The 26,977-nt window shown below is 30.6% G+C and overlaps 1 protein-coding gene across 2 annotated transcripts in view; it reads left to right on the top strand.

The window, feature by feature from the left end:
• The window catches only part of NCAM2 (neural cell adhesion molecule 2), a 545,360-nt gene extending 525,373 nt beyond the window's left edge, over nucleotides 1-19,987 (top strand). Inside the window, exons 17-18 of one of the 2 annotated variants that reach the window (XM_037742419.1) lie at nucleotides 11,480-11,599; nucleotides 14,418-19,987. In XM_037742419.1, coding sequence (XP_037598347.1) covers nucleotides 11,480-11,599; nucleotides 14,418-14,529 — 232 coding nt within the window. In that variant the 3' untranslated portion in view covers nucleotides 14,530-19,987. The remainder of the gene's footprint in view (nucleotides 1-11,479; nucleotides 11,600-14,417) is intronic. The other variant, XM_017539495.2, reaches the window with a different exon arrangement.
• The last annotated feature ends 6,990 nt before the right edge of the window (nucleotides 19,988-26,977 follow it).

The raw sequence follows: 26,977 nt of genomic DNA, 5'->3' as shown, positions 1-26,977 counted from the left end.
AATAGACATGAATATATTTTTCATATTCATTATGAATGAATAGTATATTTATGTATTTTATATATGAATATTCATATATGAGTAAAAATATATTTATATTTTATATGTGAATATGAATATACATGAAAGAATAATGTAAAAATACAAATATATATGAATAATATATTTGTATATGAGTATGAAGATGATATATGAATGAATACTATATATAAATATGAATCTATTTGAATGAATAATATATTTATATATTCCTTATATGTATAAATTTACATATGTGCTTTCTATAATATATAGAAAGAATACTGAAAGAAGCCAGAGAGCCAGAGGTAAAAACACCCTTACTGATGGAGCAAAAATATGTTTTACCCCAGAATTTTCTGCAGAAGGCATAAAAACAAGAATTTAGTTAAGTGAAATATTTTTAGTGTTGAGAGAGAAAACCCCGCTAGTGTGGAATTCTGTCTCTGTGAAATTATCCTTCAAATGTGCAGCAGAAAGAATATCCTTTCTCAGACAAACAAAAAATAGAAAGAATGTTTTGCCAATAGGCCTGACTTGCAAGAAATGTTTTGAACACGTTCTTTTTTTTCTTTTTTTTTTGAGACAGAGTTTCACTCTGTTGCCTGGTCTGAATTGCAGTGGCATGATCTTGGCTCACTGCTACCTCCCGCTCCGAGATTCAAGTGTTTCTCCTGTGTAAGACTTCTGAGTAGCCGGGATTACAGGCATTCACCACCATGCCCAGCTAATTTTTGTATTTTTAGTAGAGACAGGGTTTCCCGATGATGACCAGGCTGATCTCAAACTCCTTACCTCCACCCACCTCAGCCTCTCCAAGTGTTGGGATTACAGGCATGAGCCACTGCAGCCGGCCCTGAACAAGTTCTTCAGAGTAGAAAATGCTATAAACTGAAAACTCAGATTTCCAGATCATTTGATCATTTTTAAATTGGACTTGTTTTTTGTTTTGTTGTTTTTGTTTGTTATTGTTTTGCTGTTGAGCTGAGTTTCTTAATATATCCTGGTTATTGTCTCTTCACTTTACTGATCATTCCCATTTCTATTCAGAACCTTTTGAGTTTGATGTGATCCCATCTGTCCACTGTTTGTTTGGATTGCCTGTGCTCACGGGTTCTTAATCAAGAAATCTTTGCCCAGACCAATATCCTGAAGAATTTCACCAAATTTTTCTTCTAGTAGTTTCATGGGTTCAGATCTTAGATTTAAGTCTTTAATCATTTTAGATTTGATCTTTATGTATGTTTAGAGATGAAGTTCTAAATTTATGCTTCTGCATATAGATATCTATCTAGTTTACCCAGCACAGTTTATTGAAGAGACTGTCCTTCCCCTAATATATTTTTAAAGAAAGAAAGTGCATCACAAAAAGAATACGTGATGGTAAATTAAAAATTTTTACTTTTTCTTGTTTTTAGTCATAAGAAAATAATAATGAAAACAATATATTTTATTATATATATGTATATACACTATGTATAAGATAAATGAATGGTAACAATGATGTAAGAGATGAGAGGAAAAACTTAGAAATAACTTATTATAAGGAACTGCTGCTACCCATGAAACAGTACAGTTTTATTTGAAAGTTGACTTTATTCAGTTCATTGTAAATGTATATTGAAAATTCTTGAACAACAAATAAGTTAAAGAAGTATAACTGATATGCTAAGGAAAGAAAATTGAATCATATAAAATACTTGATCTAAACTGCCAAAGACAGAAAAATAGTGAAAGACAAAAACTGAAATAATGAATAGGGCAATAAATAAAATAGTTACAAATATAATAGATATTTATCGATTGCATCAAAAATTACCTTGAAATTGCAGTCATCTAAATAGATCCATTGAAAGGCAGAGACTGTCAGAGTAGATTAAAAAAAAAAACAACAAGACCCAACCAGATATTGTTCACATACACACACACACAAACACACACACACATACACACACACACACACACACACACACACACAAAATAAGTATAATGGCACACATACATGAAAAATAAATGGATACAGAAAGGCATGCTATGCTAACACGAATTAAATGAAAGCAAGAGTAGAAATATTGATACCTGATGCAGTCAACATCAGAGCAGGAAAAGTTATCAGCTTTCTAAAGGGATATTACCTAATTATAATGTGGTCATTTCTCAAGTAAAATATAGCTATCTTTAACATGTATATATTTAACAATAAAGCATACAAATATGTGAGACAAAAATTAATACAACTTAATGAGAAATATGTATCCACTTTTATACCTGGAGACTTTAATGCTGCTCTATAAGAAACTAACAAATTCAGCAAGCAGAAAAAAGAATGAAATAAAAAGAAAAAAAGAAGAAAAATGAAAAAATTTTGATTAAAAAAAATCAAATCAGTAAGGACATTGTTTAACCAAACAACATCAATCAACTCTATATGTCACCTGTAGACTACTTCATCCCGTAACAGCAGAATACATACACTTCCCAAGCTTGCCTAGAATACGCATCAAGATAGATCACACCCTAGGTTATATGACATACCTTAAAGCATTTTAAAAATAGGAATCAAACAATGTCTGCCCTCAAACCATAATGAAATTATACTGCAAATCAATAAAAGAAAGCTAGAAAATACTTCTAATGCTTGAAGATTAAACAATGTACATTTACATAACATATAGGTCTAAGAAAAATATCTCAAAAGAAATTTTTAAATATTTTTAACTAAATGAAAATGAAAGCACAACAAATCAAAATTTGGGGGATGAAGTGAAAGCAATGTTAACAGGGAGATTTCTGTGAATACATATATTAGAAAATAAGACAGATTTAAGTGTATTATCTAAATTTCTCTACCTCAGGAAACTAAGAATAAAAGAGCAGATTAAGTTCAAAGTAAGCAGAAGAAAACAAATAATAAACATTATACAAGAAGTAAATAAAATTTTGAAATAAAATCAATAGAATTAAAATGGAAAGCTGGTTCTTTTAAAAAATCAACAAAATTGCTGTCTATACCTAAGCTAACTAAGAAAAATTTAAAAAGGTGGAGAAAGAGAGAGAGAAAGAACACAAGAATATCAGAAATAAAGAAGGAATAATTACTACAGACATCATGGTCATTCAAAGGATAATATTTAATACCATGAGCAACTTTATGCCAATAATTTGATAAACAAAGTGAAATAGAGAAATTCCTTGAAAGGCACAATCAGCTAAATGTCACAAAGGAAGAAACAATCTAAACAGATTTGTATATCCATCAAACAAATTGAATTAATAATTAATAGTCTCCCCAAAGAAAGCACCAAGCCCAGTGTCTCTGGTGAATTCTACCAAATGTTTAAACTTTAAATTATATCAATATCTATATTCTGTTTCAAAAGATAGAAACAGAGAGAATGTTTTTTAACTCACTCTGTAAAGCCAGCATTTCTTAAATGCCAAAACTAGACAAAGATATGACAAGAAAACTACAGGCCAATATCTTTCTAATCTTAGATGCAAACACCATTAACAAAATATTAGCAAGTCAGATCCAAAGATTTTATAAAGAAACTATGTATCACATCCAAGTAGGATTTATCCCAGGTATGCAAGTCTGATTCAACATTAAAAAATCAATGTAAATCCAACACATCAAGATAATAAAGAAAAATCATAAAATCATATTAATAGATGCATAAAATCATTTCACAAAATTTGATACCCATTCATAATGAAAGCTTTTAATAAGTATGAGGGAGGAACTTTCTGAACTTAATAAAGGATATTAAAATTAACTACAACTTACATTATTCTTTACCTCTTAGTGAGTAACAGAAGCAGCCCCAACTAAGATTAGGAACAAGTCAAAAATATCCTCTCTCACTATTTCTTTTCAGCATTATACTGGAAGAACTAACTAAAGCAATAAGACAAGGCAAGGAAATAAAAGACATATTGATTGGGAAGGAAGAAATAAAACTCTCTTTGTTTGCAGATGACATGTTAGTCTATGTAAAAAGTCTGAAAAAACTAACAAATATAATTAATGATTATAGCAAGGTTGCAGGATAAAAGATTAATATACCAAAATCAATTAATATGCAAAAATAAAAAATATACCTGCAATGAACAAGTGAAATTTGAAGTTAGAAACAAAATTATTCCTGTCATTAGCAACCCACAAAATTAAATAATCAGGTATATATCTAACAAAATATGTACAAGATCTGTATGAAGAAAACTATGTAACTGATGATAAAAAATAAAAGAAGAATGAAATAAATGGAGAAATATTTCATGTTCATGAACATGAACATGACTCAATATGGACAAGACTCAATATCGACAAGATGTCAGCTCTTCCCAACTTGATCCAGAGAATCAATGTAATCCCAACAAAATCACAAGTTATTATGAGAAAATGACAAATGGATTCTAAAGTTTATTACATAGAGAGGCAAAAAGACCCACAATAACCGAAGTAATATTGAAAGTATAAAATTTTAGGACTGGCACTATCTAACTTCAATACTTCCTATAAGCTACAGTAAACAAGACAATGTGATACTGGCAAAGAATAAACAAAAAAAATTAATGGAACCAAGTAAAAACCCAGAAATAGACCCTCATAAATATACTCAAATGAACTGACATTTCACAAAGTAGTTAAGGCAGTTCTATGGTGAAAAGTTGTTATTTTCAACAAATGGTACTGAAACAACTGTAATCCATTAGAAAAATTGTATCTAGATGCAGATATTATGCCCTTCATAAAAATTAACTCAAAATGTAATATCAACCTAAATGTAAATCAAAAAATTATAAAACTACTAGAAGAAAACATGGCAGATAATCTAGGTAGCCTTGGTTTGGGTGATGACTTTTTGGATTCAATATGAAAGCACAATCCGTGAAAGAATTAAGCTTGACTTCTATAAAATTAAAAATTTATGCTCTGCAAAAGATACTGTTAAGAGAATGAAAAGACAAGTCACAGAATGGGATAAAATATTTGCAAGAGACATATCTGATAAAAGACAATTATATGAAATTTACAAATAATTCTTAAACTTTATATAATAAAAACAACTGCCCAATTGGAAAGTGGGCCAAAAAACCTAAAATACATTCCTAATTAGAGAAGATACACAAATAGCAAATAAGCCTATGAAAAGATATTTCAAATCCTATGAACCAGGGAAATGAAAATTAGAATGAGCTACTGTACCACTGCAAGACTATTAAAATAGTCAACATTCAGAACACTGACAACACCAATTGTGGATGTGAAGCAACAGGACATCTCATTCATTGCTGACGGAAATGCAGTGATGCAATCACTTTGGAAGACAATTTAGCAGCTTCTCAAAAAAAAAACATGCTCTTACTTTAAAATTTATCATTTAAGCTCCTTAGCATTTACCCAAAGAAGTTGAAAATGTATGTCTACACCGAAACCTGCACACTGATTCTTACAGAAGCTTGTTTCATAGCTGCCAAACCTTAGAAGCCATTAAGACATCCCTCAGTAGAGGAGTGTATAAACTGTGGTAACCCCACCAATGGGATATTATTCAGCACTAATAAGGAAAGAGCTATCAAGCCATGAAGAGACATAGGGGAAAGTTTTTATTATTACTAAATGAAATAAGTTTTTATTATTACTAAATGAATTAAGCCACTTTACTAGATTATTACTAAATGAAATAAGCCACTTTAAAAAGACTACCTACGTTATAATTCCAACTATATGACAAATATAGTTTTGCTTTGGCTAAAGCAAAACTTTGAAGACAGTACAATGATTAGTGTCTGCACATGTTGGAAAGAAGGGAGGAATAAGTAGGTGGAGCATAGATTTGTAGGACAGTAAAACTATTGTGTATGATAAAATAATTGTGGGAAAATGTCATTACGAATGTTTTCAAACACATAGAATGTACAACCCCAAGAGTGAACCTTAATATAAAGTACAAATTTATGGTAATGATATGTCAGTGTAGGTTCATTGGTTGTAACAACTGTGCCACTGTGGTGGGAGATTTTGCTAATGAGTAGGCTATGCATGGGTGGGAGCAGGGAATACATAGGAAATCTCTGTGTCTTCCTCTCAGTTTTGCTATGAAATTCAAACTGGTCTAAAGGAAGTCTATACAATTGAATTTTTAAAATTGTTCTTTGTAGTTTATAAATGCTGGGCATCATAGCAGATTGTTTTCCTTATGTTAAAAGAATTATAATGTATATAGTTAATAGTTTGTAATAATGAATATGTGAAACAGGGAAAGTCGAAAGACTAAAATGAAAAGAAAAACATTAATAAACTAGGTTTACCTTCTAGTGGACATATTCACATATGTGCCTAGAAATATTTATCACTATTCCATTACAACTCATCTATCACCTGAAAGAGTGGCTACTGTACTAAATTTCACTAATCTAAATAATAAGAAAGAAACAAAAGGAATCATGGATTTTGGGGGAAAGTGAATATATAGAATAAAATCGATAAGAAATATAATTATATAATTTCTAATATTCCAGAAAAAGAGTTATATACTTCAGCAAGTTATAAGCCCTGGGAAAAAAATGACACAAAGATTACAAAAAACGAGTGAAATTTTGCTTTTGACTAATTGGCATATTTGAATCATTTTCATCCCTTCTATAATATGTAAAATGAAAATATCATGGTTGATTCATAAAAACATAAGACGAATGAGGTCTTGGATGTTCAGCCCTAATCTCCCTTTTATTCATTCCTTCTTACAAAAGTATCACAACAGTAGGTAGGGTCCAATGGTTATTGTGAATGAAATATTATGTAAATACCGCTCCTCAATTTTAGCTATATACATGGGCCCAAACTTGAATCACAAGCAATTAATCAGAAAATCTGAAAAAACAAAGAGAATATGAAGTCACATGATGATATCTCCTGTCCAACGCAGGTATAAGGAATATGAAATTTTCAATATTAACTTTGATTTGGGATGTGTTTTATTTGGATTTTTTTTGCATTTCCTTCCATTCCATTTAAGTTAAAAACCTTTGCAAGTAAGTTATTCTACGTAGTAGACTTAAATTTTTTATTAATTATACATTCTGAAATAAAACATAGAACACATCAATATTTAAAAAACCTTAGAGCCATATTTGTATTTTAAGGTAACCACAGCATACCTTTTTACTCTTCCCTTTTCTAAACTGATCATTCTCAATGCTGTCTTCATAATTTATTAATTGCATGAAATCCTTACATTCTGGCAGGGTGTGCTTATTAATTAATCAATAATATTACCTCTCATGATATACCAGATGACATCTGACAGGGGCAGAGTGCATGGACATTTACTGTCTCTAATGTGGAAACTGTCTCTCTCTCTCTCTGTTAATATTAATAAAACATAACATAGTATTAGTGTTTAAGTAACTAAATATTTTAGTTACAAAAGCAGTACTAACATATATAATTTATATTTAATTTAATAAGGTCACCTTTCATGGTAGACTGGATGACATTTGACAGGGGCAGAGTGCATTTAGACCTTTACAGTTTTAATGGGAAATCTCTCTCTGTCTCTGTTAATAAAACATAACATCTATTAGCGTTTCTGTAAGTAACCAACTATTTTAGTTTCAAAAGTAGTGTCTATATGTAATTTTATATTTAATTTAATACAATTATATATAATTTTATTTAAAAACTCAAAAATCAAAGAAATGTAAAAGGTAGAAATCAAAGTCCTTAATCAATACTGATCCTATTTGCTGCCTTCTACATAAGCATAAACAGTTATTTCCTTCTCAATAATTTTCCATGTGGTCTATAGTTTGTAAAGAAATAATATACTAGGATACACACACAGAGAGAGATATTTCTGTGTACATATGTATATACGTATATAAATTTTAACAAATTTATGTCATCTAGAAATGCAGCTTCAATAATGTTCCATTTCAGCAAATAAATCTCTTCCTCATTCTTTTTATATAAGAGTAGTATCCCATAGTGTTAGATATAATAATGCATTTATCTACTCCTTTACTGTTACAATTTAGAAGAAACTTTCAGCATTTTTATAATGGACTGTTCTGTTTTGAACATCTATATACATAAATTTTGTAAATATACAGTAAGATACTAGATGTAGAATGGAAGGCCAAATTGAAAAATGCTGGCAAATTGCCCACAGAAGTCTATCAATTCACTGCTGCAATAAAAGCAGAGAATGCATATGTCCCTACAGCTTCTGTTATATTAAATATCACCAGTTCATTACTGACCATCTGATAAGTAAGAGTTTTTATTTTGATGTTATTTAAGATTTGCATTTGTCTGTTTAAGTTGAGTCTGTGCTTGTTTCTTTTCTTTCTTTCTTTTTTTTTTTTTTTTTNTTGGCTACTTTGTTTTAATTGTCTTTTCATGTTCTTTACATATTTTCATACAATTATTTAACCTTCTCTCTTACTTGTCACCTATATGATGTGTCCTAAATAATTTGATTTTGTGTTCCTTCCAAATATTTTTCTGTGTGATGCTATAGATTACGTGAAAGTTTATATTTTTGTCTGCAAGTTGGTGGATTTTATAAATTTTTTTCAAGGTCAACATTTTCATTTTTAAAAAAATGTCTTAAAGTTGCAAGTTTTAGTAATTTATTTCTTAATGTGAATTCTACATGCATTCCTGGATAGTGATGGCAGGTAACACTGAGTGCTGCAAATGCATCAGCTTTTATAAGTAACCTACAGGAATTAGTTTGGTACTATTACCATCTTCATTTTATTAACTAAGCAACGAGGGATGGAGAGCTTTATGCAATGAGTTAGTGGGAGAGCCAGCTAATTTGGTTCTGGGACACCTCCTTCTAAACATTATGCTATGCTTGTTATTATTTTCTATTTAATAATCAGTTATTAAATATGGCAGGAATTTATATAATCTTAACCAGTCTATACATTGTCAAACTTATTCACATTACATTTTGTGACAATTTTGACCAACTATTGCTTCATTTACTCTTTATAATTCTACAGACAGTATTAGTAAGATTCTGATATTACTTAATATAACTTACCATGGATGGGGGATTAGACATGTAAATTATGTGTATTTCAAATATAGTCAAGTAAGATTAAGTAAAACATTCACTTAATAATACTTATGGTAGTTATTGTAATATAAAAAGTTAAAAAATAACCTAAATGTTTGTCAGTTGGCCACTGGTTAAATGTGTGGTGATCATACATACAGCAGCAAAGTATGCAGCATGATAAAATAAGAGGCAACTCTAAATGTCCTTTTATAGATTATAGCTAATAACCAGTGTTAATTCAAAAGGCACTATTATATACAATTAGTATATTACCATTTGTGTAAAAATAACTACATGCATTTTCATTCACATGTGCTGGTATCTGCATAGAATGTCTGGAAAAAAATTAATGTAACAAAATCTAAAATTAAAACAATCACTGAAAACAATAAAAATTGTAGAGGCTACTAATTGTTTTTTCTTGGTAATCTTTAATTTCCTTTCAGCAATATTTATTTCATTCTTTTTAATTTAAAGATATTTGTCTATTTATTTTTAGCAAGGAAAACAATAAAATCAAAATTTACTACTTCTGTCTGCTTTGTGCCTTTTTCACATATTTTTGTAAAAATTGTTAATACAAGAGAATGTTTGAATCATTTTCTTGCTAGGAATCATCAATAGCCACATTTTCACTAATAATATCATCTTGTATGTCATCACAAACATGGTATCATGCAATTTTTTTTAAGTAATCAATTGAAGAATAATAAAAACTAACACACAGACAAACAAACAACATTAAGATCCAATGGTGATGGGCTCTTCATCCATCTTTACTAATTTTATATATCTTACTTACTTGGGGACCCCTGATCAGAGAATGTTGCTAAATGTATCTAAATCACTGTCTGTTACTGACATCTGATATTCAGAGCTAAAAATTTCTTTATTCACTTCTAGATTTTCTTCTATTTTTATCAACACTATTCTTCAAATTATGATGCAGGTGTATGTGAGATACTTACATACTCATAAGAGCAGCAATATGTAACTGTGATCTGATCAAAAGTATTTTATATCCTTAGTATTAATGTCTGTATAAGTCTCAACATTTGTAGAGTCTGTTCAGTCTTTGGCCCATTGTAGATTTGTTGTTTGCAGGCTTTTGTTTTTGTGATCCTAGTTTACATTCTTTTAAGAACAAATTTTAATGTCCTATATCCACCATTATGATAAGAAATAATGTGTTTATACATTTGTCATTTTCAGAATGTCATACAGTTGGAACCATAAAGTATTTAGTCATTTCAGACTGCCTTAATTCCCTTAGTAAATATATTTAAAGTTTTTCTATAGTAGGTAGCTTATTCATTTTTTATTATGAGTTATTTCCAATTTTACTGATGGACCACAGCTTATTTATCTATTACCTACTATCCATTCACCTATTAAAAGACAAGTTGGTTACAATTTTGGCAATTTATAAATAATGTTGCTGTGAAAATTCATATAAAGACTGTTGCATGAATACAAACTGAAGTCTGCAACCTCTCCTTAGTATTTTTTGTTTTGTTTCTGCACCTGTTTGAAATCTTTATTTGGAGTACCTCTTTCCCAAGTCTTCTAGCCCACTTCACCCCTTGTCATCACCAAATCACTTCCTTGTTATCACTTTGTGGTGTTGTTGTTCAGTTTTGAGACGTGAAACTTTGTAGTAAGTTTTCTATTTTTCATCAATTATAAAAATTTACATTCACTGTCACATATATTTGAAGTTTCATAAAGATGATATTGGAATATGAAGTTATAATTGAGGGAGTATGCATGTATGTTACAAAGAATATATTATTTAAACTATTTTCTTGGAAAATGTGAATATGTTAGAAGTCAATAATGTTACAGGTAAGATCTTTTATACAAATTGATCGACATATTTAAAAGAAAACATAACACATACAAATTTTGTCTTCTAAATTTTCAAATAAAAGCAACATTTCTGAAATATTTCAAATGTTTTAAAATTTTAAAATATATTTCCAAGTTTTAATTATTTTAAAAATGTTTTAAAATATTTTGATATTTTAAAATGTGGCTAGTGATGGAAAGAAAGCTACTTAATGCTATACATTTTATTAACAAAATATTTTCATTTTTTCCAAATAGAAAGCGTACAATAGAATTTAAAATGTATACCAATTTTACAAAATAATTGATACTGTTTTGATCAGAAAAAGATATCTAGACAAAATGAAATTTCTTTTTTTCTTTTTCTGAGTGATAATGAAATAAATTTAAATGCATTTCTCAGTGGTTTTCTTAAATTAACCAAGTTGGGTTTACTTGGAGGAAGGTAAAATTGGGGGATTTTAAACTGTATTTGTTCCATAATGCATCATTTTTATATTACACAGGTGAGATTTTTTTCTTTGTGTTTCTAGGAAAGATGGATCAAAAGAACCAATAGTGGAGATGAGAACAGAGGATGAAAGAATTACTAATCATGAAGATGGGAGCCCAGTAAATGAGCCAAATGAAACCACACCACTAACAGAACCTGAGTATGTAGCTTGGAATGCTTACTTATATTCAAATGGGTATTGGCATAATGATAACACTTTATTATTGTTTATATTATGTATTTAAATATTAATTATTTGTAAACGAATTGTGCTTTTACTTTTTCAATGAAAATACATGTGAATGTCTAAAATCCATTTTCTGTTGAGACTTTTTCATGAAAATTTTGTATGAATGTGAAAGTCTGTTAAACCATATATCTATAATTTAATGCAAAAGTATAACGAGATAAGTATCTTACAGCATTGAGATTTTCAACAATAGTCTTTCTTTAAAAGATTGTGTTGTTTTCACTTTCAAAACAATTATATTTACTGAAATAAAGACATGTCAGGAAATTTGTCATCACTTTGAATATAAATGTCAGTGTAATATATGCAAGGCAATTTTAAAAGAAATAATATTTGTACAGAGGAGAAAATAACATTAAATTGTTTATCATTGTAATGTCTATGCAGTAAATGATGCTTCGTCTCCATTCTTTATGTTATTTATTTTTGATAAATAAATAACATAAAGAATGGTTATTTATTTATCTCTAATAGCTCTATTAAAACTGTAGTATATAACAAAACCTGTAAAGATGAATATATTCTAGATTCCTGCACAGGACAATTAGAATAATTCAAAGCAAATGCATTATTACCAATTTGTAATAGTAGTATTCTGTTGGATGTGTGTGATACTAAGAAAACCATGGTGATCACTCACTTCTTACTGTGCAGCAAAATAACTTTTTATTATGTTTCAGAACAAATATTAATTTTTATACCATCTAGTATTTTCTTGAAGAGTACACTGATTTAGGTTTCTCATCCTAAATCAAAGACAAAATGTCACAGATGAAGAAAATGATTTTCTTTTCACGAATTCCCTCTATCTGCCCACAAGGGATTGAAATAATTAATATTTACACAAATACAAAGTTCTACTCTATAAAAAAATTTTAATATAAATCCTCAAGCCAATTTTAGTGATTGCATTTAGAGATCATTACAATCTAAATTCAAATTACCTGTATTGGATGTGGGTTCTATATTATCCCCTTTAGAAACAAGAGGTATACATGAAAATTAGTTATGAATATGCTCTTGGTGTGGGCTATATTTAGAGAAAAAAGATAGTTTAATAACTACTCTATGTCTCAGTTATAGAAAATAAACACCAATACAAAATAATATGATTAATGGTAATTTAAAAAAATTTTACCTAAACATAAGTGGCAAGAAATCCTGTACACAGAAACCAACTATCAATTTGGTGAAAATGCTGGTTCATTAAAAACAATATATAGTTCATGAGTGGGAGATATATTAAGAATTATGCTAACTTTCTATCAGAACTCTAACTTTCTCTACACTTTGATGCTAGAAGTGACACATTGCTTTTGTAATCTTTTATTGTCAATATTTTTAGTACCTGTGAATGGTAAAAAGGAGTAACTGAGACTGTACTATTTATAACATATGGAAAATAGCTATTCTCATTGGTACGATGTTTCTTCATTCCCAGGAATGGATATTACTAGTTTTGCCTATAAATTACTTTGACTGCTTAGCTCTGCTAGCTTTGATATGCAGAATGTTTTACCCGTCTCATTCAAAAATATAAAATAAAACCGAAAGGAACTAGCATAGTAACTTTCACTCCATCATAAAATAGTAAGGTTAAAGTCACAGAGATGGATTTGAATACTATTTCTAACTTAATTTTTTTGATGTGGAAAAAGTATGTTATTAAGGGAGAAAAATTCACCTCTAAATATCATGTACTCAATGGTAAACAATTGAATTTGCAAGTTTTTGGAAAATCTAGAAAGCATAATTAATTGACATTGAAGTAAGGTTTGTGAGGCTGTCTTGATGTTAAGAAATAAAGTCATTGCTTCATAAGTTACAATTGCAAACAATTCAGAAACTGTGTTACAAATTGATATAAAAGTGACAAGAAAAAAACAATAATGAAGAGAGACAAAGGAAAACATATACAGTAAATATTAGAAAGTGAGCAAGTCCTAAAATGTGTTCATTTGCATTAAATTTAAGGAATATTGTTAATTCTTGTTAATTTGCTCAGTTTCTGAATTTTATTTTTTTTATTTTAATTTTTTTGAGACGGAGTCTCGCTCTGTAGCAAGGCTGGAGTGCAGTGACATGATATCAGCTCACTGCAACCTCCACCTCCAGTATCAAGTGATTTAAGGCTGATTTTTGTATTTTTAATAGATACTAGGTTTCACTGTGTTGGTCAGGCTGGTCTTGAACTCCTGACCTCAAGTGATCCACCTGCCTCAGCCTCTCAAAGTGCTAGGATTACAAGCATGAGCCACCATTCCCAGGCTGTTTTCTAAATTTTATGTAACAGAATATGACAATTATTAATTGTTTTCACTAGAGAAAATTTAGTACTAATAAATCACATAATTGACATTTTAAAATGTTTTGGCATTTTACCTTCCAAAGCATGTAATTATATTTTTGATATCAACACCTAGTTACCAAATCTAAGCCACCCTTTAGTGAACAACTTAGTGCATCTAAACCTATAAATATATTATTTCATTCATCTTTCTGCATTATGTTTTTAACAGGCCAATGTAATTGTTTTTATTTTCTTTTAGATCAATTTTTAATCTATTTTATATTATTTTAATAAATTTAATTTTTCCTTTCTAATTATTGTAGCATATTATTATCATATTATGGGAGCATAGTTTCTCTACAAAACAGTAACTTAAATGTTAAGGTACATCTCGTTAAATACCTCAGAAAATGAAGCTTATTATTTTTTATCTTCCAGAAAATTGCCTTTAAAGGAAGAAAATGGGAAAGAAGTTCTAAATCCAGAAACTATAGAAATTAAAGTTTCTAATGACATCATTCAATCAAAAGAAGATGACAGCAAAGCATAACAATATTACAGGGGCTTGCTTGAACAACATTACAAAGAGCATTTGGATTGCAGTGACCCTATGACCAAAACTATTCCATTGACCTTAATTTCTTGGGAAACTTCTAGCTTGGAATAGCTTGTACACATATACATATGATCAAATACTCCTGCCCATGGTCCACTCCTTTGTTATTGTTGTTGTTGTTGCTGTTGTTGTTAATTTTGTTAAGAATTTCAGTATCGAGACCTGACTGGCACCAACACTTGGTTATTCAATTTGATTCTATGCCTGAAGTACTGGAGTATATTATATGGCTAATGTGCTCTATTTCTTAAGAACTATATTTAATACAACCAACAAATATATTTTAACCTCTCTAACAAATAGTGGTCAAGGAGAAAAGAAAACAAAACAACAACGTTGTGAGCTACATGTGTAAGAATGCCCTGCATGTGTATAAGTCCTATTCTGGGCAAATAGATTTTTAAAGTGGCTTTCAACTTCAAATGAAGGCACTTAATAATGGTTACTCATTTTATCAGGGGAATTTCAGGGAAACTAGGCTTGAAAGAGCCGGTTATCTTTAGCAGTTATTAAGAGTGGAAAACTTTGGAGAACTCATTTCAAGTTATGGTTTAGTGCTTTTTCAACATTGATTTTTGATAGACTAAAGTGCCAGATCAAAATTGTTACCCATTTGAAAGAATATTAGCTGTATATAAAATTAGATTAGAAAGAATTTCTGAATCTCTATCTCTTTATATATGTCCTATTCATTCACAATGGATTACACAAAAAAATTAATGTATTGCGAGTGAAATAATATTGATTTCTGCCCTCAGCTTCAAATAAAGTAATTTGAAATGGGAACAGTATCAATATGGTGTCTTGATATATTTATAAATATGTGATTATCGTTATTTTTTAAATAATTTATCAAAAAACAAGTCTTTAGTGTTCAAATACTTCAAATCATATCCTCAGATATATTTTTAGCCCACGGTTTTATATAGTTTTTAAGAACTAATATTCCCACTGTTATTGGTCCATCATTAAATGTAATTGGCTAATGGAAATTAAAATTTTAAGACTGAAAAAATTAAGAAATTATTTAACTTTTTAATGTGCCATAAAAGTATAAATGATAAACAATTAAATACCACTATGTGTTCTATTCTGGATGTTCTAGCTAGAAGTTCTTTTAAGATTTTGATAAACAATTTTGGTTGAAGACATTCCTTAAATATTCAACACAAACTTTCTAATATCTTTCGTCAGGATTATACCAGAATAAAATACTTATTAACTTCCAAGCTATGCAAGCTCCCAGAGATAAGAGTGAAATATGATTTAACTTATATGTAAGGTTTTTAAAAGTGTTTATGATTATAAGCATTTGGGAGCAGGTTTATTGACCGTGAGAGCCAAAGGTTTCTTTAGGCCCTGTAACATTCAGAACCTTTGGTGTTTCAGGTGGTGTTATAGCTCAAATAGTGACAGGATAGGGAATGTGTTCCAATGGAATATTGGAGCAATTTTTAGCATTGCAGAAACCTGCTTTGGACTTGTCTCTCTGTAGAGATAATCTGATGGTTATTAAATATAAAATTAAGGCAACTCATGAATATTTTTATTTACAAAGTGCTTGAAACTGTCAGCCAAGGAGAGACAACTAAGTAATTTTATACAATTCCTCACTTTTCTGGATACAGCAGTGCAGAATATGACCACCTACATTTGAAGGCACCAAATCATCACAGTGTCTTTGCCATAAATTGCAGGGTTATAATGATAGAATCTCTCCTTGCTTTCCAGTTTGGCAGATTCTAAAGAAAAGAGTAGAATTTTTGTGCCTACCTAAGAATTTGAGTAGCGTCTAAACAAGCAAATCAGTTAGGTCATTTTAACTAACTTGATTATCCAACTGGTCTTTGACAGATTTGACTGTTGCTATTTAGTTTATGTTTGTCTGATCATCCAGTTTGCTTTATTTTGCCGTGTTTATTCTGTTGTTCGTTTTGTTTAGTACCAATGTACTAAAACTAGGTCAAAATACTTGAATTAGTTTGTTTGTGCAAACTGTACAAGCTTAGTAAAGTGTCCATGAAGCAATAGCCATGAATGCTAATTATTTCTGAATATGGCCACATGGTTTTAGACTAATGATGGTAAAAGAATTAGGATGACTGAAAAAGTCAATTCGCATGTTTACTATTGTTATATTTGTGCTTTACTTCAAGAGTGCAGAAATCATAATAAATAACAAACTATTTTTGTGTTTTCTCAATTTGACATTTGTTTCTCTCATTTATTTGGATTTTCCTTGTAAAGAAATTGACATACATTTCATATATATATATATATATATGTGTGTGTATGTATATATATATATATGATGTTAAATTTAACTGCCACTCATGTAGAGTAATGATCTGAAATTAATAGATAATCTGAAACTAATTATAGTCAGACTGTTTCAAGTGCACTGTTTCAGTTGCCCGAGTGGTCCTTACCTCTTGTCCTTGAAATCCATGCCATGCTGAAGCAAGGCAATACTGTGATAAACTATTTTTTTTAATATTTCAATGGAATGCTCCAAATTATTTATAAAAGTTTCAAAATAAAAGATGGCTTGTAGTAAATTGTAAAATATGAGTAGAACTGAAATAACCTGTTTCATTCTTATTCTAGATTAAACATATACATATAACCGTATAAATGTTGTTTTTATTGTCTGAGAGTACCCTTAAGTATTAGTATAAAATGTCAAAAAGATTGACTGAACATAAATACTGTTAAAATAATTTGAACCCTGTGATATTTTAAACCAAGAGGCAAAGATATCACCAAAAACTTGGTATTTCTTGATAGGTTAGGTGCAATTAGGCAGTGACAATCTGTATTCAACAACATATAAGACGAAAGAGTAATATCAGAATTTTAACACATATTTTGTTTTCAAAACTGGCACAGATTAGTGTGTCAACATATTTTACAATGATGTCAAATGAATTTAATTAAAAATTGTATTTTTAAAGATTTATTTATTATTTTTGTGGGGTAAGACATTGCCATTCTGTTGATACTAATGTCTAACATTAATGTAATGTTTCTTAAGTTTTCTTTTATTTTTAATATTAATACCTATAAAAGCATTTTTCAAAGGCTGTTCGATCCAGCAAACTTCATATGGATCTTAGTCTTTGAATTAAATATTTATATAAACAGATTTTATTAACCAAATTATTTATTTGTGTGCCAGCAATTAATTGTAACTTTGTAATCATACCTTTGTTTTATGGTTCTTCTTTTAAATAATTAAGATGTATTGTGCCTTTTAATTAGCATGACATTCTGCTTTATTAACATAAAAAAACTACAGTTAACATCATTATAGTATATTTTGTTTAGACCTGAGATACTCAGTTGATGCTCTCTTATTTACAGTCAGTAAATAAGTTCAATTCAAACTATTTTACCTTGAATATAAAATCTAAATATAATAAACTACACTGTATAATTTAATTTATGTCAAAACAATTCTTTTTATACACACACATGAAATATTCTAATTTGTTCTATATTGTTTTTCTAAACAATAAATACATTCCAGATACTGTGGAATTTAATTTTCCCAGCTGTTAAGATAAAGACAACAGAAAACTTTTGAAAATCAATCAAATTGCTATGGTGTCTCCTGGGTCATCATTATTTCCATTTGTGTGTATTTTATTTAGAATAATAAATTAACCTTTATTTTTGGGGATAAGATTATCACTGATGAAGATATGTAAAGCTCAAGTGGTAGAAATAATATTTTTATTAGCTAATTTAGGAAATATTGGAATAGCATATTAGAATTATTTATGAGGTTCACATTATTCTTTTTCACAGAAAATAAGGTAAACACTGAGTTAAATCCCCCTTTCAGTTTTTTTATAATCATATCCATACCCATAATCATTTATTGTGCTTATTCAACAAACTTTTCTGAGTATGTGGAAATATTTTTAACAATAAGTTGGTTGGCATTATTTATCTTTAGAAAGAAAATATTTGCATCTGTTTATTAACCCTTTGAAGCACTAATACTTAGTCACATTGAAATTGCATATGGATGTATTAATATAGGCTGAAATTAAATTGTGAATGGTTACAGACATGAAATACTTCAATCTTAAAAGGTAAATTTTCAAAAAATTATTTTATTCATGGACTTAATGATGTCTTAATATGAAACAACTATATGTGTAAATGAGAAATTTATAAAAAGACCTCACATACAGTAGTTGTTGAACAAACATAATTTTCTTCCAGCCCCCACCTTTCCTTTTTTAAAAAATTAAATTTATCCATGTAGATGCAGCTATTTAACATTATATAAGAATGCTAATAGATTATTTCTTCTCATATAAAAGAGAATTTTATATTATATATAATGGTAAATATTTATTTGATAACACACTTAATATTCTTAGAAAAATAGTTTATTACTCACTTTAGTACTTTACCTATAACATAAATATATTATTTGATATTACCTCTTTAAATTTTCATTTTATACACTTTTTGAGATTCTGGCCACACAACATTCAGAATTATTGCCCATGTAAATTTAAATATTGCGACTTATTTTTTTTCTTTTCTGAAATAAAAACATGTATCTTTGGCATCCGCTTTTAGCCTCCCATGGAAGACAGTAAGCAAAACACTCACTGTTGGAGAATTTCAATCACAACCTGACATAGGAGAGTAGAGAAACAGAGAAATGAACAGATCTAGAAAGGCAAACTGAATTGCTACATTTGAAATAGCTAAGGACCTGACTCTGAGAAGTGCTAGACCAGGAGCGACTAGGAACATTGCTTAGATGAAAATTATGGCCCATTACACTGATGCAAAGGAGAAAAGAGTGAAACACAGAGGAGAAAGTTAACAGAGATAGAATCCATGATTCAATTTTACAAATACGTTTTTTAGAGAACAACATGCATAGTATAAAACAAATGATACTATCAAGAACAAACCTATTTGTTCCAACTCTTAAAGAAATATTCATGGTTTAGCATTTGCCTCTAAACCCTGCTAGAAATATGTGAAGTTAGAAATAAAGGGTTTAAAAAAAAATAAAAAACTTTTTTGGTATGTGAACTCTATGCTGTGCTTAGTATGTACTAAAGCATACTATCTTTTATTTTCTTTAATTTATATATTCCACTCAAATTCTATATTCCTAAGTTAGCTACCACAACTTTTTTTATTGTTTCAATATGGTATGTCCCTATGAAATGCTGTATATATATATGTCTAAACTGTAAAAATTATACTGCAAATGTTGAAGTTTTGTATTTATGAGAGACATTGAAAGTATGGCTTATGGTATATCAAACTTGTCACACTTCACCATTTGTATATTAATAGTAAAGATACTTTTACTTTAATAAAGTGTTGCATTTTATGTTTATTTTGAATAACATTTCTGCAGTGAGCAAGATTATGGCTATTCAAATACTTTTGTTTTTAAGACGTTTCCAAACATATATTTAGATATTCTAAAGAAGGGAATGCTTTCTGCCATCTTGTCCCACAATGAATTACAATTGGCTTCTACACTGAGCAGAGCTCAGATAAATAAATGAATAAACAGTTGGTTTAGAGCAGTAGTTGTCAAAATGTGACCCACTAGAGTGGCATTACCTGGGAATTTGTTCCACATGTAAATTTCTAGACCTCAGCAGAGACTCCATAAATCAGAACGTTCTAGGAGAGGACCAAGGTAATTTGTGTTTCAATAAAGATTTCTGGTGTTTCTGATGCTCACCAAAATTTGAGATCCAATGGATTGGAGACACATATTTTTTTCATTTACTAAATTATATTGATCAATTTGTAAATACTAAGCAACCAACTAAATATAGCCAGAAATGCTTTAATGCAATATATTAATTCCCCAACAATATCATATTGTGCAACAATATCATATTGCACTTAATAAACATACTTGAAGGAAAAATAAGTTTGGAACAAACCAGTCAAAATACAGGCAACTGTGGAACCAGAGCATTGACACAAGTAACAACAAACAACCATTCTATAAAAAAAAAAGGATAAACATATTGAATGATAGTTTAGTATTAACTTCTGTTTCAAAGCTAATCATTTCACAGATGATTTTACAAGTTGTCTTCGTTGTTTTAAACTAGTATAAATGTGACTCATTCTTAAAAATTAAAACTCTGAGGGCCAACTTTTCACAAGGGGGCAATTTTCAATGTCAGCTTTGCAAGTAAGCTCAAAATACATGCACATATAAAATAAAAATAACATCAAACCCTTTGAAAGTGAAGAAAAAGACATATATTGTGATTGGTATTTCAGTAATCTATATTTATTATAAAGACAATAAAAATAAAATACAAACTATGCCACATGAAAGAGGCCAAAATTCAGTCTCTGATGTATTTTGGAAATTGTTTATGTAACCCTGGTAATATTTTAAAGAATTTCTTCTATTTTTTTTTCCAATCCAAGCCATTGCCTAAATATAAATTCTCTTTGAACATACTTCTCCTAAGTACTTATTCAATAAATAATTAACATATTTCTTCTAAGACTCATGCCATATATGTCCTCAGCATTTTAAATTTCTGTTTTAAAATGAGTTTTTAATATGCAAATTAAAACATTTTCAAAATACAAATATTATATTTTATGTGAGGTGCCATATATATGCTTGTCTTTGGCATAAGTTTGTTCTTTAATAGAATGCATACATTTGTGTATTTTAACTTTTTTGTATAACAATATCATCCATAAATAGCATTTTGCATTTTATTTTTTGGTAGACTGGCCACTGTAATAATATAAACTTTATTACACTTTAATTTAGTCTTTAATTTAGATTTTTGTTAATATATGACCTCTAAAGTCAGATATGTCTAGTATTTAGATGCCTTCATATTTGGAAAACAAGATTAACTTGATTATGTTAGTTCATATCAACGTTTTCAATTCCACGTCCAATTTTCACACTTTCTACTTCTCTCATCTTTCGTTGATCTACCTCAGTGATGACCGGTGTCTGAAACTAGCTTGAGAATTTTGAGATATATATAAAGAAAAGGGTATTTACCCAAATCAGTCCAAAACATTTGTATTCCATCACATCTGGAAATGAAGCAATTACAAATTATCTTGGAAGGGTCATTTTTTAAAATAGAGTTTTGGAAGGAAGTTGTGATTTTCTTTGTATTTGGAAGCATTGACTGAAGATAAGGCAATGAGCATCTCATTTGTAAGCAAGGACACAGACTGAATCCACACAGGGTATGTGAGACATACCCAGGTTTTTCAGTGCTGTTTGAGGAAGCTTTATGACTAGGTTTGACTATGTGAAGGTCCCTACTAAATATAAGGGAAATACTCTTCAAAAAGCATAAATAAAATTTTTGCTAATTCAGAAACCAAGATATCCACGCATTTACTCAGCAGAAAAAATGATGAGAAAATAATTTCCCACATCTTTGCAACTGGGATGCAAAAAGGGTAGAACTGGGATCCTTGAATTAATATTAAGAAATAGATGAGAAACCAGATATTGGAATTAAAATAAACCTTTGTTCACATCCCAATTGTATCACCTATTACTAGCTCTGAATGTGATAAATGTAGATAAAAATTTACACTTTTATTTCCTCAACTACAAAATTATTACCCTAAAGTGGATAATATTAATCTTCAAGAGATGATTTAAGGATTTATTGAGATAGTGTTTATGAAATTCTTCAATGTCTACCACAGAAACAATATCAATAAATAGTAGCCGTGAGTATCTTTAAATCCACCATATTTCAACATTGATTCTCAGAATAAGTTGTGTTAGGCAGTTACCAATTACTGAGTAACAAATTGAAATGTAGTAGTGATTTAAACATTAGCAATATATATTTTTATGATTTTCTGTGTTGATTTGAATAAATTTGGCAATTGTTCCAGTATCAAGTGCTCCCCAAGCCTCTGTTTGCATCATACATGTGATGTTCACTCAGTCACATTAAATCATATGGGTAAGCATATAGTCAATGTGTCTGTGGAGAGGGTGTAAACAAAGCCATAATGCATTAAGCACAATTAATGTTACAATGTAGCTCAATATTCCTTGTGTCTCCTAATGTTTCCTATCTTTTCCGCATGCTAAACTCACTCAAATCCTTCCTGAAACTTCCAATGTATATTATTGTATTAACAAGGTAAGATTTGAATTTTAGAATTTATTCAGCTAAATTAATCCCAAGTGATCATAGCATTTCAGGGATTGCACCTGGGTACATTTCTTCAAAGCAGAGTTCTGTCCACTAAAAATATAATGTAACTCCTTCCAGAAAACTCTACAGATGTAATTATAAGGCGGGAGTGGGATATAACAATAGGCACTACCCTACAAATAATAGGGAAGGAACTGGGGATATTTGACAGTTAAATGTCTACAGAAATTTTGAGAACCAGCCAGAAAAAAATCTTACTAGTTCCACCTTCTACTGCCCCCCACAATCTTACTAGTTCCACCTTCTACTGCGCCCCACTTTCAGCATAGGGAATTTTCCTTAATTAGGGTTTGATTCTATTCCAAAGGTAAAATAAATATATCTATTGTTCTTCATAGTTGTTAGGATCACTCTTTGAGATATACTTACTTTTTTGTAGGAAAGAGTGTGTGATAATAGATGGGTACGTTTCTTGGCTTGTTTCATGGCCAGATATATTTACTTCCTGGAAATCTACTTTCATTTAAACTGTTTAAGTCCCATTAATTTCATGCTGATACAAATTTTTAAAAACAGTGTTTATATATATACAAACACACACACACACACTAATGTTTATATGTATACATAAATGTTTATATATTTATAACTTATACATATATATAAAATTTAGTCTACTACATTAGACAAGAACCACACTTTGGAATGTTTTCAAGATAGCTCCCTCTCTATGCAGGGCTGCAAAGGGAGATCTTATTGAATGATTCCCTTAAAAATTTTAAAAGCTCATTTATCCCATTATAAAGGTCTATAAGACACTTTCTTATATTCCATGTGATGAAACAATAGACACACTTGATTTATTTTTTTTTAAAACGATGTTTTACTGACAATACCCAGATTTTGATCTTTGCCTCTATGACATTTATTACTTTTGAGAAACTTTTTGACAGCTAAAAAAGTGTGAGAAAGAGAGAACAAGTCTTTTCTAAGAAATAATCCTCCAAATGCTGCTTGAAAATTGAGCATATATTGCTTTAGCACATATGTCTCTTGCAACACCTTATCATGCTTGAGAAGAAAAAAATGACAATTAGCACTTTCAATATGCTGCCTTGAAATCTCCTTAGTCACATTCACAAACTCATTAGGTACATTTTCTGTTTTCCAATTTATCATAGGCAACAATTTTCCTAAATATTCCGCAAACATGGTTTTCTTTGTCTCCAGTTCATGATAGCAATTTTCTCACTGCTCTAGCAGACTTCACTAACAGCCTCCTTTCCTACATTTAGGCCTTTATCTCCCACACAATCACAAAGCTGATGACAGAAGTTTTATCGTTTTGTTATAATAAGATCCCACTTGCAGTTACCGGGTATGGTTTCACTTTTTATGTCTGTGTGTTAGTTTCCTCTTGTTACTGTAAGAAATTACAGTGAAGTTAGTAGCTTTAAAAAGACTACAAATGTATTATTTTACAGTTCTAGAGGTCACACTCTGATATGCACTTCACTGGAACAAAATCAAAATGTCAGCAGTGTTACATTACTTGAAAGGCTTCTAGGGTCTGCCTACGTTCTTTGACTCATGATCCTTTTCCATCTTCGAGGCCAGCAATTGCATCTGACCTCTGCTTTCATCAACACACCTTCTCTGACTCAGACTCTGATTCCTTATTTCCTTTAAGGAGCTTTGTGATCATATTGGATCTACCTTAATAGTCCAGCATAATCTCCTCGTCTCGTGGTCCTTAGTCACATCTACAAAGTCTTTTTATTCCATGTAAGATGATATATTTGCAACTTTCAGGAAATAGGACATCCTTTGGGGGACCATTATTTTGCCCTCCACAGTCTATGTAACAAACCACTGCAAAATATAATGACTAAGACAACCACGTTTTATTTTATCTAATAATGTTTTGAATTGACTTGGATTGATGTTATGTTTTTTCTCCCTACCTTCCTGGTGTGTTGAAGTCAGTCATTGTATTCATTGAGGTTCTCCAGAGAAAACCCCAACTAATACTCCCCCACTGGTTGTCCATGAGTGAGTATTAAGCCTTTACTAAGACCCAGTTTTGAGCCAAAAGCTGTTGATAGAATAGCAATCTTCAGATAAGGGCAGGGTCTTTCTCTAAAATCTTAACAGCTCATGCTGTGACTCTCTTACAGAGTCCTGCAAAAGTCTCCAAACAATATCCACATCTGCCGCTGACATTTCAAGTACTATTGGATCTGCTGGATCATATGGCCCAAGTGGCTAAACAGCTTGCCCAGAGCCTGGACCTGTCCTTCTCTTGTTTTAAGCTCCACACCCCACACAAAAGTAGCAGCTTTTGGGGCTACTATGTAAATGGGCTGAAGTAAACATACCAAAATGTGGAATGTGTTGCATTAAAAGTCTAAGGAAGCCCACTAGACATTGTGCCTCTTTATTTGTTGTGGTAGAGACCAGATGCAAGTGCTCATTGATCACTTTAAAAGATACACCTTAACAATACTCCTTCCATTGAACCTCCATATATTTGTTATATACAGAATTCTGAATTTTAGTAACATTTATTTCTCATTTTTTAACATGTAAAATTCTTATCAATAAATCTGAAATAGTGGCTACTTCTTTCTCACTAGATCCAATTAGTAAAATGTCATCAATGTAATGGGGCTGTGTGATGTCTTGCAGAAAGAAAAGAGGTTGAAGATCCCCGCAAGCCAAATTATGACATAGAGCTGGAGAGTTTATATATCCTCAGGTAAGAGAGTGAAGGTAAATTTCTGTATTTGCTAGCCGAAAATAAAATACTTCTGGTGGATAGATAGTACTAGAGAAAAAGGCATTTGCCATGTCAATAACTGCATATCAGATATCAGGGGATGTATTAATTTGCCCAAGCAATGTAATAAAAATAAAAACTCCAACGGCACCTGCAATTTGAGTTACCACCTGGTTCAGCTTATGATAATCTGCTGTCATTCTTCAACATTTAGGGGTCTTCTGCAAAAGCCAAAGAGGTGAGTTGAAAGATAATGTGGGAATTATTCCCCCTGCAATCTTTAAATCCTTCATGGTGACAAAAACTCTGCAATTCTCTCAGGAATGTGGCATTGCTTGTAACTTACTGTTTTCCTAGGTAAAGATAGTTATAATGGCTTCCACTTGGCCTTTCCCACCATAATAGCCCTAACTTTAAGAATAGACAAAATGCAAGCCTGGGAGTTTGACTTGTGTTGTACTTCAGCCAGTCCCAGGATGAGGTTTTGAGTTGGATATTCTGCAATTTCAGCCCTGTGGCTACAGGAAATAAGATTCTCCTTCTGGATATGCATTAAATCTCTTAAGTTGTTTATATGATGCTTGAGCTGAGAACTCAAATGTCTAAGCTCATCTTTTATTCCCCTATTTTGTCCAATGACATTAAAAGAATTAACTCATGTCATCATATTTGTTAGTTTTCCAAAAATGTTTGAAGATGTCATATTGAGTCATCTATCTCCTTACTTTTTGTATTTGGTTGATTAGCAGTATATATTACACAGTTTTCATCTCTCTATAAAAAGTTAAGTACATAGACTATAAGAGCTTTACATTACTGGAAATAAAGACATTTGTATCTTTAAACCTAACTAGATTAGAAAGCCTATTCTGGAAACCCCACTATAAATTTTAAAACTCATTCTTAAAATTATTTTTCTTTGGAAACTTTCATGCACACGTATGTTTATTGTGGCACTGTTCACAATAGCAAAGACTCGGAACCAACCCAAATGCCCATCAAAGATAGACTGGATAAAGAAAATGTGGCACGTATCCACCATGGAATACTATGCAGCCATAAAAAAAGAAAGAGTTCATGTCCTTCGCAGGGACATGGATGATGCAGGAAACCATCATTCTCAGCAAACTGCCGCAAGAACAGAAAACCAAACACTGCATGTTCTCACTCATAAGTGGGTGTTGAATAATGACAACACATGAACACAGGGAGGGGAGCATCACACACTGGGGCCTGTTGAGGGGTGGGGGGACTGGGAAGGGATAGCAGGGGGTGAGGGGATTGGGGAGGGCTAACATTAGGAGAAATACCTAATGTGACAGGAGGATGGATGCAGCAAACCACCATGGCATGTGTATGCCTATGTAACAAACCTGCCCTCTCTGCACAAGTACCCCAGAACTTCAAGTATAATAAAAATAAA

The sequence above is a fragment of the Cebus imitator genome, unplaced genomic scaffold (genome assembly GCF_001604975.1).
Source record: "Cebus imitator isolate Cc_AM_T3 unplaced genomic scaffold, Cebus_imitator-1.0 Scaffold7, whole genome shotgun sequence".
Lineage (NCBI taxonomy): Eukaryota > Metazoa > Chordata > Mammalia > Primates > Cebidae > Cebus > Cebus imitator.
Note: the sequence above shows the minus strand (reverse complement) of the source record. Positions and strands in the feature narration are given on the sequence as shown.